The 18,672-nt window shown below is 36.4% G+C and overlaps 1 protein-coding gene across 1 annotated transcript in view; it reads right to left on the bottom strand.

Annotated features, from left to right (window-relative positions):
* The window catches only part of LOC123529040 (uncharacterized), a 62,512-nt gene that overhangs the window by 31,359 nt on the left and 12,481 nt on the right, over window positions 1-18,672 (bottom strand). The window contains exons 4-5 of the mRNA XM_053518423.1: window positions 12,928-13,048; window positions 9,367-9,451 (exon numbers count right to left, since the gene is read on the bottom strand). Coding sequence (XP_053374398.1) covers window positions 9,367-9,451; window positions 12,928-13,048 — 206 coding nt within the window. The remainder of the gene's footprint in view (window positions 1-9,366; window positions 9,452-12,927; window positions 13,049-18,672) is intronic.

Below are 18,672 nucleotides of genomic sequence, written 5' to 3'. Positions count from 1 at the left end.
TTTGAAAATAGGGGGCGGAGCCAGATGAAAAATAGGAGGTGCGCAAGTTCATATCATGATTAAGACTCATGCAAGGTTTCATGAATCAATATCAAATACTTTTTGAGCTAGACATGTCACAAGGTGAAAATGTGCATTTTTGACTATTTCAGGGGCCATAACTCTGAAAATATGGTGCGGAGCCAGATGAAAAATAGGAGGTGGGCAAGTTCATATCATTATTAAGACTCATGCAAGGTTTCATGAATCTATATCAATACTTTTTGAGCTAGGCGTGTCACAAGGTAAAAATGTGCATTTTTGACTATTTCAGGGGCCATAATTCTGGAAATAGGGGGCGGAGCCAGATGAAAAATAGGAGGTGCGCAAGTTCATATCATGACAGGTTTCATCAATTTATATCAAATACTTTTCAAGCTAGGCGCATCACGAACTTCGGATGGACGGACGCACGGATGCATGGACAAAACCAAATCTATATGCTCCCACCACTCATGGTGGGGGGCACAAATATCTATTGCAATTTTCAGCTCCTTATCTCTTCATGTAAGCCTTTCATTAACTGCCTTATTTTTCTTTTATTTACAATATCAATTTTTTCCTTGTCACATTTTCACATTTTAATAACTTCTCCTAGGCCTCACCAAATTAGAAAGTTGTTCATCGGATTTGCCGCTCGTATATTTTCAGAAACACAAAAAAAATATTTTTTTTTGTTTTTGACTTGCGCTTGCCCCACTGAAAAAAAAATCAAGTTAAAATTCTTTGGTGCGCTACTTTTTACAGACGTAACAGTGTACAAATACTTATAATTCCAGTCCCAGATTGTTGTAAAATGAACTTCAATAACAATAAATACATACTACGCACACATCACCTATAATATATCATAATATTTATATTTAGTATCATTAAAGTTATTTCCCCTTTATGCAGTTTTGCCATTTTCTTCAAATGTTTACCAAATTGAGTTGCTACAAAAATCGAATTTATTTCATTGAAAATTGGATGAAAAAAACATACTAATTTATTTGGTAACATCAATCTACATTATTTTGGTAAGGGTAAATACGTATTGATGCATGTCACTTTTCTGTTTTTCTTGTCTAAATGGTCAGCATTTTTATATGAAAGTGGGTGGGGTAAGGAATTTTCATTACAAGTTGTGTTCAAACCAGTTAGATTTTCAAATTTTCCAATCCTCGAGTAGAATAATAATAATCCACGTTAATCTCCACTTCAGACCTTAACTGAGACTTTGTTTTAACAAATTAAATGATAAATAAATATGTTAAGAATGTTTAAAGTTAGAACAAGAGCTGTCTGTAAGACAGCACGCTCAACTTTTCTAAGTGCTTGACTCTGAATTAGAGCTTTGCCAGTAAAAGGGGCATAAAAGTCAAAAGTTTAAAGTAACAGAGCTATTGGACGTTATATAAAACTAAAATAAAACTATTCTAAGTTGAAAAGGGGCACAACTCTGTCAAAATTCAATTAGAGTTATGGGGATTGTTTCTCCTGGTGTACAGGAAGACTTTGATAGTAAATAACTATTTTAAGTTTCAAGTCAAAAGCTTTAACTAGTAACAGAGATATTTGATCAAAAACTTAGGAAAGTCGTGCTAAAAATGCTACATTTTCATAGTAAATATTCAAGTCAAGTATCTATGTCATAATTATGGTTTAAGATTATGCATTGTTGTATATTACATAATTTTCTAACAGCATTTTCAAAAGCATACAGATTATTTGATTACACTGTACTGTATGCCAATGTTATTACCTTTTGTTGTGCATCTGCACCTCAAATTTTCTCAGTCCCTGGTGAATAAATAAAGGACTGTACATTCTATTTTAAGGTTTTTATTAGTCAATCGAGAGCCAAATCAAGACAAATACATTTTTTCACTCTTCGCTCGCTCCAGATTTTCACAAACAACCATTTAAATTATTTTTCTATTCGCAGTCTCAATTTTTTTAGAAAAAAAATCGGATGAACAACTTTTCAATTTGGTGTGGCCCTACCAGCTGTAGAATCCTAAAGTGTATCAAATACAGTCGCCAGTTTCTACAGACCACTAATAATAAACCTCTAGTAATTATTCCATGAAAAAACGCCCTAAGTTATAGATGTGTTCCAAATTAATAATCAAATCAAATGGTCATAAAGAATAATTAATTGAATTACAGTGTTGTTGGTTGCAGTAACTGGGATGGCCATGCATGTTGTGCAATATATGGATTAATGTTAAGAAATGCCCATTGTTATTTCCTTAGAACAGGCAGTTGTCCCACTGCAATATTTTGGCAATACTTCAGCCATAATGCTAAAAAGTCACCATATCTTTAAACTTGCGACAGAATTCCCACAAATCTCATATAAAAGTGGCCAGATTTTTTCTAGAAACCATACTAACAAGTTTGTGAACTCAATTTGAATACATGCCACTTACACACCCCACTGGCATTGGTCAGTTTTACTTGAAGAAGATAAATGGTGACTCGATTTTAACAAGCAAATTCGATGAATTGGTATCCCCCACCGAAAGGGTCTGTGGTGAGAACGGCAAAAAATTATATCCAGCAAAAAGTTAAGAATGTTACAAAGAAGCAAATAATTTCATTAGTCAAAATCAAATTAACAGAAAACAAGAGCTCGTCGAACACGAAATGCCCCCCTTGATGCATTCAGTAATTGCACAAGGAACAGAAATTATATGCTCACTGTAAACAAAGTTCATTCTGGTTTAATCTGACCTTGACCTTTAACCTATTAACCTAACAAGAGATTACAGAGTGATCTTGGCGCCATCCACTGAGCCATTTTTGAATGTTCCAAATTTCAAGACTTGTTCAAGGTCAAAATCAAGGTCAAATTTCATTTCGGTACAAAACAATGTGTATGTGGTCCAAATTTGAACGCTGTAGCTTGAGAAATGTGAAAGTAGGTCACAAGGTCAAAATCAAGGTCAAATTTTTTTCGGAACACAAAACTATGCAAGTGGTCAAAATTTGAAGCCTGTACCTTCAGAAATGTGAAAGTAGGTCACTAGGTCAATCTGAAGATCAAAGTTCATTTCAGTACACAAAACTATGCATGTGGTTCAAATTTGAAGGCTGTAGCTTGAGAAATGTGAAAGTAGGTCACTAGGTCAAAATCAAGGTCAAATTTTATTTTGGAACAAAAAACTATGCATACGGTCCAAATTTGAAGCCTGTACCTTCAAAAATGTGAAAGTAGGTCACTAGGTCAATAACAAGTTCAAAGTTTTTTTCAGTACACAAACCTATGCAGGTGGTCCAAATTTGAAGGCTGTAGCTACAGAAATGTGAAAGTAGGTCACTAGGTCAAGATCAAGGTCAACTCATGTCAAGGTTCATCTTGCCACTCAAAACTATACATGTGGTCCAAATTTGAATGATGTAAGTTATTGACATGAAGATTCTAAGTTTTTCCCTATATAAGTCTATATGAACCATATGACCCCTGGGGCGGGGCCATATTTGACCCTAGAGGGATAATTTGAACAAACTTGGTAGAGAACTACTAGATGATGCTACATAACAAAATATCAAAACCATAGTCTTTGTGGTTTGGACAAGAAGATTTTCAAAGCTTTTCCCTATATAAGTCTATGTAAACCATGTGACCTCCAGGGCGGAGCCATATTTGACCGTAGGGGAATAATTTGAATAATCTTAGTAGAGGACCACTCAATGATGTCATATATAAAATATCAAAGCCCTAGGCCCTGTGGTTTTGGACAAGAGGTTTTTCAAAGTTTTTTCCTATATAAGTCTATATAAACCATGTGACCCCCAGGGTGGGGCCATATTTGATCCCAGGGAAATAATCTGAAAACTCTTGGTAGAGGACCACTAGATTATGCTACATACCAAATATCAAAGCCCTAGGCCCTATGGTTTTGGACAAGAAGATCAGAAACCGTTTAACTGTTCCTGGCCAATGTGACCTTGACCTTTGACCTAATGACCTCAAAATCAATAGGGGTCATCTGCTGGTCATGGCCAACCTAACTATCAATTTTCCTGACATTAGGCTGAAGCGTTCTTGAGTTATTGCCTGGAAACCATTTTACTGTTCCTGGTTACTGTGACCTTGACCTTTGACGTACTGACCTCAAAATCAATAGGGGTCATCTGCTGGTCATGATCAACCTCCCTATTAACTTTCGTGACCCTAGGCCTAAGCGTTCTTGAGGTATCATCCGGAAACCGTTTTACTGTTCAGGGTCACTGTGACCTTGACCTTTAACATACTGACCTCAAAATCAATAGGGGTCATCTGCTGGCCATTACCAACCCCCCTATCAACTTTCATGATCCTAGGCCCAAGTGTTCTTTAGTTATCATCCGGAAACCGTTTCACTATTCAGGGTCACTGTGACCTTGACCTTTGACATACAGACCTCAAAATCAATAGGGGTCATCTGCTGGTGATGACCAACCTCCCTATCAACTTTCATGATCCTAGGCCCAAGCGTTCTTGAGTTATCATCAGGAAACGGATTGGTCTACATTCCGACCGACCGACCGACCGACCGACCTACCGACCGACATCTGCAAAACAATATACCCCTCCTTCTTTGAAGGGGGGCATAATGAATGTTTTTTTTTTTACAAGTTGATTATAAATATTGATGGAAAATTTAAGGTTTCGATGGAGGCCTTGAGAAACAAAAATCAAACAACACCAAATCATAGAAAGAAAGAGTTGTTTGACATGAAAATTGAACAGCATGTAAAACATGTATATTACTTTATGAAACAAGTGTCAGTATACTGACATAAACATTGAATTCCGGAAAAGGGCTGCCTAAAGGGGCTCCACTTCCGGACAGTTAAACGCCTTTAAAAACTCACCATTTTCAAAGAACAGTTACACATGTTCGTTTTGATGCATTTGCAATAGCGTGCGAGTGGTGAAATTTCGCATAACAAGGTGGAACACAGTTTTCAGCAATTGTTTATCATTATTTCTTTACATATGGCATTCATTTTCAAAGGGAGACAACTGTTCCCGATTATTTTAAGTACAAATGGCATTCATTTTCAAAGGGAAACAACTTTTTCCGATTATTTTAAGTAATATTTGAGAAAAAGTTGTCTCCCTTTGAAAATGAATGCCATTTGTAAAGAAAAAAGATAAACAATTGCTGAAAACTATGTTCCACCTTGTTACGTGAAATTTCACCACTCGCACGCTATTGCAAATGCATCAAAACAAACATGTGTAACAGTTCTTTGAAAATGGTGAGTTTTTAAAGGCGTTTAACTGTCCAGAAGTGGAGCCCCTTTAGGCAGCCCTTTTCCGGAATTCAATGTTTATATCAGTATACTGACACTTGTTTCGTAAAGTAATATACATGTTTTACATGGTGTTCAATTTTCATGTCAAACAACTCTTTCTTTCTATGATTTGGTGTTGTTTGATTTTTGTTTCTCAAGGCCTCCATCGAAACCTTAAAATGAAAAAAAAAAAAAAAAAATATGGTGGGGGGGGGGGGGGGGGGGGGGGGTGTTGGGATGGGGAGGGGTGAGACCAAGGCAAGGTGGTGACCATAAACTTCACATATTTATAATAAATGTTTATGGAAAAGAATGAAAGAAGTTTAATGAAATTCTTCCAATTGGTTGGTTTGTTATGTACAAATCTGTGGATTTTTTAAACAATTAAAGGGCAATAACTGTACGGAAAATTGACCAATAAAAAAAGAAAATGACGGGCATCATCAAAGTATGTTGGTTCATATTTATTTCAAGTTTCATGAAATTCTACAAACTTGTTACTGAGAAATGGCTGCAGACATGTATTTTTCATTAAATCAAGGGCAATAACTCTAAGGGAAATTGACCAATCAAAAAAAACAAAAACTTGTTGGCCATCATTGCAGTATGTTGGCTCATGTTTATTTCAAGTTTGATGAAATTCTACCTGCTAGTTACTGAAAAATGGCTGCGGACGGACATTTTTGTGCATTTTTCATTAAATCAAGGGCAATAACTCCAAGGGAAATTGACCAATCGGAAAAAAACTTGAAGGGCATCATCGCAGTATCTTGGTTCATGTTTATTTCAAGTTTGATGAAATTCTACCTGCTAGTTACTGAGAAATGGCTGCGGATGGACATTTTTCATTAAATCAAGGACAATAACTCCAAAGGAAATTGACCAATCCAAAAAAAAACTTGACGGGCATCATCACAGTACGTTGGTTCATGTTTATTTCAAGTTTCATGAAATTCTACTAGGTAGTTCCTGCTAGTTACTGAGAAATGGCTGCGGATGGACATTTTTCATTAAATCAAGGGCAATAACTCTAAGGGAAATTAACCAATCCGAAAAAAAAAATTGGTGGGCAGCATTTCAAGTTTCATGAAATTCTACCAGGTAGTTACTAAGAAATGGCTGCGGACGGACGGACAACGCCATTTCAATACCCCCCTCCCAATTTCATCGACAGGGGATAATAAAATAACTGTAACCATTTTACCATTTCTCCAAACAAAATACAGCAAAAAGCTATTGACAGGGAATTTTTGTTTTCAGAATTTTGGATCGAAACCATAATCATTGCATGGAAAATGTTGTAACTAAAAAAATGAATGGTAACATAAATTGCTTTTATCCATAAACAGGAAATTAACAGCCACCTTTCAATTGCATTAACAAGAGGACCATGATGGTCCTGTATCGCTCACCTCTTCCCACATGGACCAGTTTTGAGTATGACATCGTTTTTTCTATTATTTGACCTATTGACCTACTTTTTGAGCTCATGTGACCCAGTTCTGAACTTGACCTAGATATTATCAAAATAAAAATTCTGACCAATTTTCATGAAGATCCATTGAAAAATATGGTCTCTAGAGAGGTCACAAGGTTTTTCTATTATCTGACCTATTGACCTAGCTTTCGAAGGTACGTGACCCTGTTTTGAACTTTACCTAGATATCATCAAGGTTAACATTCTCACTAATTTTTATGAAGATCTCATGAAAAATATGGCCTCTAGAGAGTTCACAAGGTTTTTCTATTTTTATACCTACTGGCCTAGTTTTTGACCACACGTGACACAGTTTCGAAACCGACCTAGATATCATCAAGGTGAACATTCAGATCAATTTTCATGAAGATCCATTGAAAAATATGGCCTCTAGAGAGGTCAAAAGATTTTAATAATTTTAGACCTACTGACCTAGTTTTTGACCGCAGTTGACCCAGTTTCAAACTTGACCTAGATATCGTCAAGATGAACATTCAGACCAATTTTCATACAGATCCCATGAAAAGTATGGCCTCTAGAGAGGTCACAAGGTTTTTTCATTAATTGCCCTACTGACCTAGTTTTTTAAAGCACGTGACCCAGTTTCAAACCTGACCTAGATATCATCAAGGTGAACATTCTGACCAATTTTTATGGAGATCCATTCACAATTATGGCCTCTATAGAGGTCACAAGGTTTTTCTATTTTTAGACCTACTGACCTAGTTTTTGACCGCACATGACCCTGTTTCGAACCTGACCTAGATATCATCAAGATGAACATTCAGACCAACTTTCATACAGATCCCATGAAAAATATGGCCTCTAGAGAGGTCACAAGGTTTTTCTATTATTTGACCTACTGACCTAGTTTTTGATGGCACGTGACCCAGTTTCAAACTTGACCTAGATATCATCAAGATGAACATTCAGACCAACTTTCATACAGATCCCATGAAAAATATGGCCTCTAGAGAGGTCACAAGGTTTTTCTATTATTTGACCTACTGACCTAGATTTTGATGGCACGTGACCCAGTTTCGAACTTGACCTAGAAATCATCAAGGTGAACGTTCTGACCAATTTTCATGAAGATCTTGTGAAATATATGGCCTCTAGAGAGGTCACAAGGTTTATCTATTTTTAGACCTACTGACCTAGTTTTTGACCGCACATGACCCAGTTTCGAACTTGATCTAGAAATCATCAAGATGAACATTCGGACCAACTTTCATATAGATCCCATGAAAAATATGGCCTTTAGAGAGGTCACAAGGTTTTTCTATTATTTGACCTACTGACCTAGATTTTGAAGGCACGTGACCCACTTTCGAACTTGACCTAGATATCATCAAGGTGAACGTTCTGACCAATTTTCATGAAGATCTTGTGAAATATATGGCCTCTAGAGAGGTCACAAGGTTTTTCTATTTTTAGACCTACTGACCTAGTTTTTGATGGCACATGACCCAGTTTCAAACTTGACCTAGATATCATCAAGGTGAACATTCTGATCAATTTTCATGAAGATCTTGTGAAATATATTGCCTCTAGAGAGGTCACAAGGTTTTTCTATTTTTAGACCTACTGACCTAGTTTTTGAAGGCATGTGACCCAGTTTCGAACTTGACCTAGATATCATCAAGATGAACATTCTGACCAACTTTCATAAAGATCCCATGAAAAATGTGACCTCTAGAGTGGTCACAAGCAAAAGTTTACAGACGGATGCAAGGACGCACACACGGACGGACGACGGACACCGCGCGATCACAAAAGCTCACCTTGTCACTTTGTGACAGGTGAGCTAAAAATAAAATAAAGTGCACAACTGCAGCTGGCAGAATGTAGTATATAGATATAGCTGTTTGCATTTGTAACTCATACTTACTGACCGTGAAAGTACCCACTGAAACTGAAAATCCCCCACTGAATTTAGAGACCTTGGGGCATTTTGCCCATTATCAAAAAAAACTTCCCAGTCACTGCAGTTGTATGAATTTTCATGGTATGAACATTAACCGTGTGACTGATTTACTTTTTAAGTTATTAATCAAACCATTAATTACTGAGTGTCTCCAACATTTGGTCAACATGCAGACATCAATTGCATTCTCGCTAATATGAATTGGCTATTAAATTCCAAACTTAAAGATAATATATCATTAATCATTATTACAGGACTCATGTATATCACTGGTCCATACTTTGCTCTATATGACCAGGCAGTCTATTTTCAACACATGTTTTTCTTAGGCTTATGAGTCATAAATTCAAAATAAAACTGTGAAAATTAAGTTTTCATCTCATGTAATTAACACTTATTGAACAGTAGCATGCCAGTGAATAGCAAAATCTACTGACCTGCAAGTCAGTCAATAAGTGTATACTTGTATGGTTCAGTTCAAGTTCTACTGGACTATGTACTATCATTATTGTTTAGAATTTTAAATATAAGTGATCAGCAGTAAAAATTTCTTCAAAACTGCACTAATTGTTGAATCCCTACATCTTTTACAATGGTTCTGGTACCAAGTTACCTTTATGTAATGAAGATACCCAAGAGTTTAAGAACATACCTGGATCAATGTTACATAACAGTAACGTTCTTTCACAGGTGTCCTTCACCTTTGTTGATTCTTCCTTACTCTGCTTCAATTCTTCCTGAAATACAGAAAACTAGAGCTGCTTTTGAGAAAAGCACATGTCTCCCACAACTGCCTAATCATCTAAAAAGTAAGTCAGTCTTTATATACTGTTTACTCACTACAAGTATACCTTTGAATAGTAAAAAGGCTGATTTGGGGTAATTCAAGAGCCATAATTTCGAAGATCGGATGAGAAATGTTCGACTTAGAGTGTGGACAAGAGTAAAAAGGCCTAAGCCAATTTAGCTAGTTATCGAACTTGGCCGAGGACTTATGGTCAAACACATCTTGTTCAAGTTTGGTGAAGATCGGATCAGAAATGCTCGACTTAAGAGTGCGGACAAGATTTGTGACACACAGACTGGAGTAAATCAATATGTCTCCAACACCACTGTGTGGTGGGAGACATAATAAATAACATGAACTGAGATTAAACTTATAATTGGGAAATTAACTGAATCCCGATTATATGAAATTCAAGTCCTTTACAGCTAAACTCTCAGCAAGTCCATAAAAAAATGAATTTAGTACATATATGCTTTTTGTTTTAAAAGCATATAGCCTTTGATTTTTCATTGTTTTGTCAGGTTTAAAGGTAGTTCTGCACGTTTGATTTACTGGTAATGATGGTGTGACGTCATTTATCTGGAAAACCTAAAATAATGCTTTGTAGCCATTATAGGGGTAGCTAAAATGTTGCTAGGAATTTGTTAAGTAGCGTGTATCAAATGTTAAACAGTCAGCACTACTTTCACTCTAAATGTTAGTTTTGACAACAGATAGTTTTTATGCAAAATTATTCCAAACAAGAGCTGTCACTAATGGTGACAAATGCCCCCCTCCCCCAGCACCTTGACCTTTGACCTGGTGACCCCAAAGTCAGTAGGGGTGGTGTACTCAATAAGTACTATCAGCATGTGAAGTTTGAAGGTCCTGGGTGAAGTGGTTCGCATGTAAAGTGCCTTCATGCAAAAAGTTAATGTTGGCCCCTGTGACCTTGACCTTTGACCTGGTGACCCCAAAGTCAGTAGGTCAGTAGGGTTGGTGTACTCATAAAGTACTATCAGCATGTAAAGTTTGAAGGTCCTGGGTGAAGTGGTTTGCAAGTAAAGTGCCTTCATGCAAAAAGTTAATGTTGGCCCCTGTGACCTTGACCTTTGACCTGGTGACCTCAAAGTCAGTAGGAGTGGTGTACTCAATAAGTACTATCAGCATGTGAAGGTCCTGGGTACAGTGGTTCGCGAGTAAAGTGCCTTCATGCAAAAAGTTAACATTGGCCCCTGTGACCTTGACCTTTGACCTGGTGACCCCAAAGTCAGTAGGGGTGGTGTACTCAGTAAGTACTATCAGCATGTGAAACTTGAAGGTCCTGGGTGCAGTGGTTCGAGAGTAAAGTGCCTTCATGCAAAAAGTTAACGTTGGCCCCTGTGACCTTGACCTTTGACCTGGTGACCCCAAAGTCAGTAGGGCTGGTGTATTCAATAAGTACTATCAGCATATTTAGTTTGAAGGTCCTGGGTGCAGTGGTTCGCGAGTAAAGTGCCTTCATGCAAAAAGTTAACGTTGTGACGAACGAACGAACTAACTACCTAACGGACGGACAGTTGAAAACTAATATGCCTCCCTTTGGGAGCATAAAAAATAACAGCATAAGGACTCCAAAAAATCGATTTTTGTTGAATTGTGAAAAATCAAGCACATGGACCTACACATTTTACTTGGCTATATGAGTGAAAGTTATTTAAATAGGTGCATTTATAACTTGGGAAAGTTTCATTAAAATCTACATTGTGCAACTGTTTCTAGGTGTGAAAATGACACCAACAGATTCCAATAGAAGTCCATTGTGATAATTGACCGGAAGTCCTGTATTTTCAAACTGGTCTTACAAAAAGTCAAACACACAACCCTATCTTTTTTATTGGCTGAATTTCTTTCAGAAACTATGATGCTTTGATAAAAATCACTTTATAAAATTCTACATTGCAGAAAGATATTTGTTTCAAACATGCAGAACTACCTTAAGTCACACCAATACGATTTTTGATCATAATTATGGTGATTTTCCAGATTTTGACTGTTACCTCTAGAGTGTTAACAAGTTTTTCCTTTGATTTGCCGGGTGACCTAGTTTTTGATCCCACATGACCCAGATTAGAGCTGGACCTGGAGGTCATCGAGAGAAACATCCTGACCAATTCTCATGAGTTTCAAACTTAAACTGTGGACTCTAAAATGTTAACAAGATTTTCCTTTGATCTGGCCTACTGACCTAGTTTTTGGACCCACATGACCCAGTTTCAAATTTGACCTAGAGATCATCAAGACAAACATTCTGACCAAGTTTCATGAAGATAGGTTACAACTGTGGCCTCTATAGTGTTAACAAGCTTTCCCTTTGATTTGAACAGGTGACCTAGGTTTTGACCCCACATCACCCAGATTTGAACTTGACCTAGAGGTCATCAAGAGAAACATTCTGACCAAATCTCATGAGTTTCAAACTTAAACTGTGGACTTTAGAGTGTTAACAAGATTTTCCTTTGATCTGGCCTACTGACCTAGTGTTTAACCCCACATGACCCAGTTTCAAACCTGACCTAGAGATCATCAAGACAAACATTTTGACCAAGTTTCATAAAGATTGGGTCGAAAATGTGGCATCTAGAGTGTTAACAAGGCAAATGTTGACGGACGCAGGACGACGCATGATGGACGACAACGGACAATGACTGGTCACAATAGCTCACCTTATGCACTTCCTGCCCTGGTGAGCTAAAAATTGACCACCAAATTTTCTGTTGATTTTCTTCATACACAGTTATTCTGATAATAAAATTGATTACCAAACTTCCTGTTGATTTTCTGCATACACACTAATATCATCACAGTATCTGTAATATACTGAGTACATCTAGAAACACAACACTTGGTCTACAGTCAATTTTTTTTTCAACCTAATAACTGGCAAGAAAACTGCAGTTACTTCTTTTTTTTTTTTTTTTTTTGGTTTTGGTTTTGGATGATGGTCAGGCTCCTACACGATTTTACACATAAAATTAAAATATACATGTACAAGGAAAGTATGAAAGAGTAAAAACGTTGCGTTTCTAGATGTACTGAACATATTAGCTTAACACTGTTTTTCAACACTATTTCAGTTTCAATATACAACAGTGCGTAGTTAATAAGTGTTCCTGGATGCTCTACCATTACAAACCGGTTTTCCATAAGAAGCTACCAAATGAAAATATTCATAATTCTGATCTCAGCTGCCTTTGAAGGACTGCTGTATCAATTCAAACATAAAATATTTTTTTAAAAACATTTATGAAATCAATCTAAAGTATTTATCTAACATTTACCCAGCTAATTTTTTTAAAATGAACTAGTCTATCATTCAGTTTGGTCAGTACCATTTATTATTCGAATGCGTGTTCGCTGAACAGCGAACAAAATAAAGCAAAGTTAAATCAAAATCTCAATTTATACCTTGGTAGTATTAAGTGTTGATTCCAAATTTTGCAGTCTCTTTTCATACGTTTGGATTTCTTCATGCAATTTACCACTCTCATCTTCCAACTCTTTTTTACTGCTCTGACGTGTCAGGGGTCTGAAATAAAAGTAGGTACATTGTAAAAACAGTCGACTGGATTAACTTATGATTAAATATTAATGTAAAATTATTAAAAATTTGATAAGATTTTATTTAATTAGCAGTAATGTTTTCAGCATTTTAAAATTCATTTTACCAATCTCACCTTGTCCAACATATACGTCGCATATATGGCAGGTACGCAAAATACACGGCACTTTGTACATTCGATTACCGGCATTTCCTGTTGACTTTTTCAACATCCTGCATGGTGAGGTAAGAAAAACTACTTATTTTCATTGAAGTTCAACATGTATAAAGAAGCGATATATTCAGAACGAGCAACAGATCTTTCACGCTTCCCGTGGTAATGTGGTTTTGTTCAGTACTTTTCTAGTTTCTTCAAACATTTGAGTTAACTGACGTGTTGAGTCGGTTTTGGACTCAGACATTCACTTTCAAGTTCACTCTCTGTCTCGCAAAACCATTCTATTGACTTTTCACCTATTTAACGAGAGAATAGTATAACAAGTTACTAATATAGATATATTTCATGGCATAAATTGCTGACATAGAGTGCTATATGCCAAAATTAGTGTTGTACGTCCAATAACACGGCGCATCTTAAGAAATACGTCATATAAAAAGGTTGTTCTACTTTATAGTTATTGATCATATATTTTTTCATTCGCATATATCTTTTACTTTTTTTACATTTTGAATGTTAACAACCAGTCACAAAATTACATTATGCAATAACAGACATATTAAGTATTGTGTTACGTAACGTTTACTTGTATTGACTACCACATGTTTTTTAGTTTTTTTTTAGATAAAATATGAAGAAAAAGTATGTATACTGATATGAAAATATTATATATAAACTTGTATGTATGTAACGAGATACAGAATATGTATGTTACTGAAATAGAATAATGTTCTATTCCGATTTGTTCTGTTCTGCTGAGATTGGTTAGTCAAGAAACTAAAGACATATAACCTTCTCATTACGATTTAAATTAATAAAAAGGTATTTCGCAATGCCAACACCATAAAAGACCTAAAGAGTATCTCTCTTCAAAATTTTGACAAATCAAGAAAAAAGGAAAACCATAGAAAACCATTGTATGGGGATTTTCTGTATTTAAAGTTTATATCTTAAAAGAAACTATTTTAGTTATATATTTGATTTCAATTTTGTCATAGTAGGCAGAGGTGGTTTGGGTATCCTCCCCCGTAATTTGTTACAGTGATGACGGTAACTGGTGCAATTTAGTGTTTATTTGAAGTCAAGGCATGCAACGACAATGTTTTTTTTTTACATAGAGTGTAATCAAACATATTTTATTAGACCTATAGGCTCATGTGAACTATGTTGCAAATCTGCATGTAGGGCAATTGCCAGTTTTTACAATTGATCATTTTTTTCATAACTTTCAACTACACCTTAAGCCCTGTTCACATTAGCAAGATTTGTATCTCAAGCAAATTTTGCTACTATGATACAATAGGGTTATTATAACAGCAGCTCGATCTGGGATGCTGTATTCGGCTCTCCTGGATTTTTGCCAGATCGTATCTAACGAGGTGCCAAAGCGCAGAGTGTGGTCCGATCTTGCAAAATCCAGGAGAGCCGAATACAAAATCCCAGATCTAGCTACTGTTATAATGACCCTTTTATCATATACCTCCACCTTTGTAGTCAACCTAGTGCAGTTTTTATGTGCGCTATTTATAGAGCTGTGTCAGGTAATGCATATTAATGAAAGTAGTCCGATAACATACAAAACAAAAGGTACAATACGGACTTTCCAAATTTACTGGTGAAATATAACAGGGTTTATATAGGTATATAATAAAGCAAAATATTTTCATACAAAATTTACTGCACATAGACATACTCGCATAGATATATGCATGTAGTCTAATTTCACCGAAACAAACAAATGCCTTGTCCACTGAGACATGACGTTATTTTGGAATGAAACGGGATGAACCGGCTCATATAACTATTATCCTAATTTATTGATTTACATAATATCGATTATCAATATGATGTCATTAATTTATTATACTTAAAGCATCTTATGTCACAGTTTATAATATGCAGTGTTTTCCCTTTACTTTTGAAAACGAGGGTCATTGTGACCCCCAGTGTTTCACATCTGGGGGTCATTTCCAAATTTTGGGAGTCATACAGATATACTCAAATTAGTATTTTGAATAAAACTTTGTTTTACTTATACTAGTGATTATACAGATTGAAATCTTTCCTCACTGAATAAAATGATAATAACAGCTGATGTTTGACTTTTATTTATATAATTATGTGCTAAAATAGGTTTTAGTACTTTTTACCAGCAGTGTTATAGTGGAAATAGGTGATCTGAACCACTGGGTCCTACTGTACTTGCTGCTGGCCACGTCATAAACATCGTCAGCTTGCTTTGCTTTTGAGCCATTTTTATTTTGTAAACAGCAGATAATACCTGTTACAAAGTGTTAATCAGTCAAAGTATCAGACTGGGTATTAAATTTGTGAAATGTGAATCGACGCAAATATAGAAAATTGGTGACACAGTCTGCATATAATTATAAAAGTGAAAGTACATTTTCAGAAAATTGCTCTTTGTAAACAAAATTGGTCTGATTTAAATTTCCAAGAAATTGCGTCCACTGTGACGCACAGAATTTATTTTTACGGGTCATTTACCAGAAAAGTGCGACTATGACGCAGGATTTGTGCGTCAGGGAAAACCCTGTAATATGGGCCATTCCATGAGTGACAAAAATTAAAGTTGAGGTAACAAAATATTCAAGAACATTATTTCACCTTTCATACCTGAAAATATGAATAAGTTATCTTCTTATTTTAAGAGTGACAATGCTTTTAAGGAAGTCACTGAACGCATTTTCTCTAGACATGACGGAAAGAACGTTTTGAAAACATTTTGACATTGTCGTGCATGGCGTGTATATTTGATTTCATTTATGCGATAAATTATGAATATCACTTACTTGGCATCTTTAGAAACAGTTTGATAATATTTTACTGAAAAATAACTTACCTGTGTATTTTTTGATTTTAAGAAGGGCCTTTTATTTATAAACCTCTGACTTCTCATGGTACATGGCTTATAATTTCGGTTGCCATTACAACATCAATAAAATATGGAAGAATTTGAGTTTTGTTTGGATAACTGAATTACACTTTCTGCTTGAACACATTTTGTGATGGAATATGTGAATATCATAATATGTGAACGAGTGTAAACTAGAGTTGTCACAGGAGTGACGAATTATACCCCCCAATATGGCCTTGTCACAGACCTAAGCCAATGTCAAAGCTGAACTTGCTTGACCTTTGACCGACTGACCTCAAAATCAATACAGGTCATCTGCTGGTCATGATCAACCTTCCTGTTAAGTTTCATAATCCTCGGTCCAAGCTTTCTCAAGTTACTGTCAGGAAAAGGTTTAAATGTTCCGGGTCACCCTGACCTTTTGACCTTTGGAACTGAAAATAAATAGAGGTCATCTGCTATTCATGATCAACCTCCCTATTAAGTTTTGTGATCCTAGTCCAAAGTGTTCTGAAGTTATTGTCTGAAAACCGTTTAAAATGTTCCAGGTCACTGTGACCTTGACCTGTGACCTACTGACTTAAAATTATAAGGGGTCATCTGCTCGTCATAACCAACCTCCCTATCGATTTTCATGATCCTAGGCCCAAGCATTCTGAAGTTATCATCCGGAAACTGTATAACTATTTCATGTCATTGTGACCTTGACCTTTGACCTACTAACTTCAAAGTCAAAATTGACCTGTCTTTTATCATGTTACACCTGTGTAAAAAAATTATGATCCTAGACCCAAGCATTCTCAAGTTATCATCCAGAAACCATTTAACTGTTCAGAGTCACTGTGACCTTGACCTACTGACCTCAAAGTCGAACTTGACCTGTATTTCATGATGTTACATCTGTGTACCAAAATTTATGATCCTAGGCCCAAGCATTCTCAAGTTATGATCCGGAAATCGTTTTACTGTTCAGGGTAACTGTGACCTTGACTTTTGACAGACTGACCCCAAAGTCGAACTTGACCTGTATTTTATCATGTTACACCTGTGTACAAAAAATTATGATCTTAGACCCAAGCATTCTCAAGTTATCATCCATAAACCGTTTAACTGTTTCGAGTCACTGTGACCTTGACCTTTGACCTACTGACCCCAAAGTCAAACTTGACCTGTATTTTCTGATGTTACACCTGTGTACCAAAAATTATTTAAATTGGTCAAGCCTTTCACGACCGACCGAACGACAAGCTCACTCCTATATACCCCCCCCCCAAACTTCGTTTTGTGGGGGTATAACTATACGGCAAAACATGTATCATGAAATAGAACAAGAGCTCGTCGAACACGAAATGCCCCCCCACCCCCTTGACACATTCAGTAATTGCACAAGGAACAGAAATTATTTGCTCACTGTAAACAAAAGTTCTACTGTTCTGGTTCAATATGACATTGACCTTTGATCTATTGACCTCAAAATCAACAAGGGTCATCTGCTGGTCATGTTCAACCTCCCTATTAAGTTTAGTGATCCTAGGCCCAAGTGTTCTCAAGGTATCATCCGAAAAGGGTTTAACTGTTCCAGGTCAATGTGACCTTGACCTTTAGCCTACTGACCTCAAAATCTACATGGGTCATCTACAGGTCATGACCAACCTCCCTATCAAGTTTCATGATCCTAGGCCCAAGCGTTCTCAAGTTGTCTGGAAACGGTTTAAATGTTCCGGGTCACTGTAACCTTGACCTTTGCCCTACTGGCCTCAAAATCAATAAGGGTCATATGCTGGTCATGATGAACCTCTCTATCATCTTTCATGACCCTTGGTCCAAGCGTTCTCAAATTATCATCCAGAAACCGTTTAACTGTTCCTGGCCAATGTGACCTTGAACTTTGACATAATTACCTCCAAATCAATAGGGGTCATCTGCTGGTCATGACCAACCTCCCTATCAACTTTCACGATCCTAGGCCCAAACGTTCTTGAGTTATCATTCGGAAACCGTTTAACTGTTCAGGGTCACTGTGACCTTGACCTTTGAAATACAGATCTCGAAATCAATAGGGGTCATCTGCTGGTCATGACCTCCCTATCAACTTTCATGATTCTAGGCTCAAGTGTTCTTGAGTTATCCGAAAACGGATTGGTCTACATACAGACCGACCGACCAACATCTGCAAAACAATATACCCCTCCTTCTTTGAAGGGGGGCATAAAAATATCAAGCTGAAATGGCTCTCAAATGAAGAAAAGCAGTAACTACTGACCGAATGGCTAAAGACAATGACCTTTTTATATGAGGTACTTCTTCATATGCGTCGTTTTATGTACAACACTAATTTTGGCATATAGCACCCCTACATCAGCAATTTTTGCCAAAATATATATGTTTATTAGTAACTTGTTATAGTATTCTTGCGTTAAACAGGTAAAAAAGTCAACAGAATGGTTTTGAGAGACAGAAAGTGAACTTGAAAGTGAACATAGAGTTCGAAACCGACTTCACACGTCAGTTAACTCGAATGTTTGAAGAAACTAGAGAATTACTGGCCATAACCACATT

The sequence above is a fragment of the Mercenaria mercenaria genome, chromosome 1 (genome assembly GCF_021730395.1).
Source record: "Mercenaria mercenaria strain notata chromosome 1, MADL_Memer_1, whole genome shotgun sequence".
Classification (NCBI taxonomy): Eukaryota; Metazoa; Mollusca; class Bivalvia; order Venerida; family Veneridae; genus Mercenaria; species Mercenaria mercenaria.
This window is presented reverse-complemented; position numbering and strand designations above follow the sequence as displayed.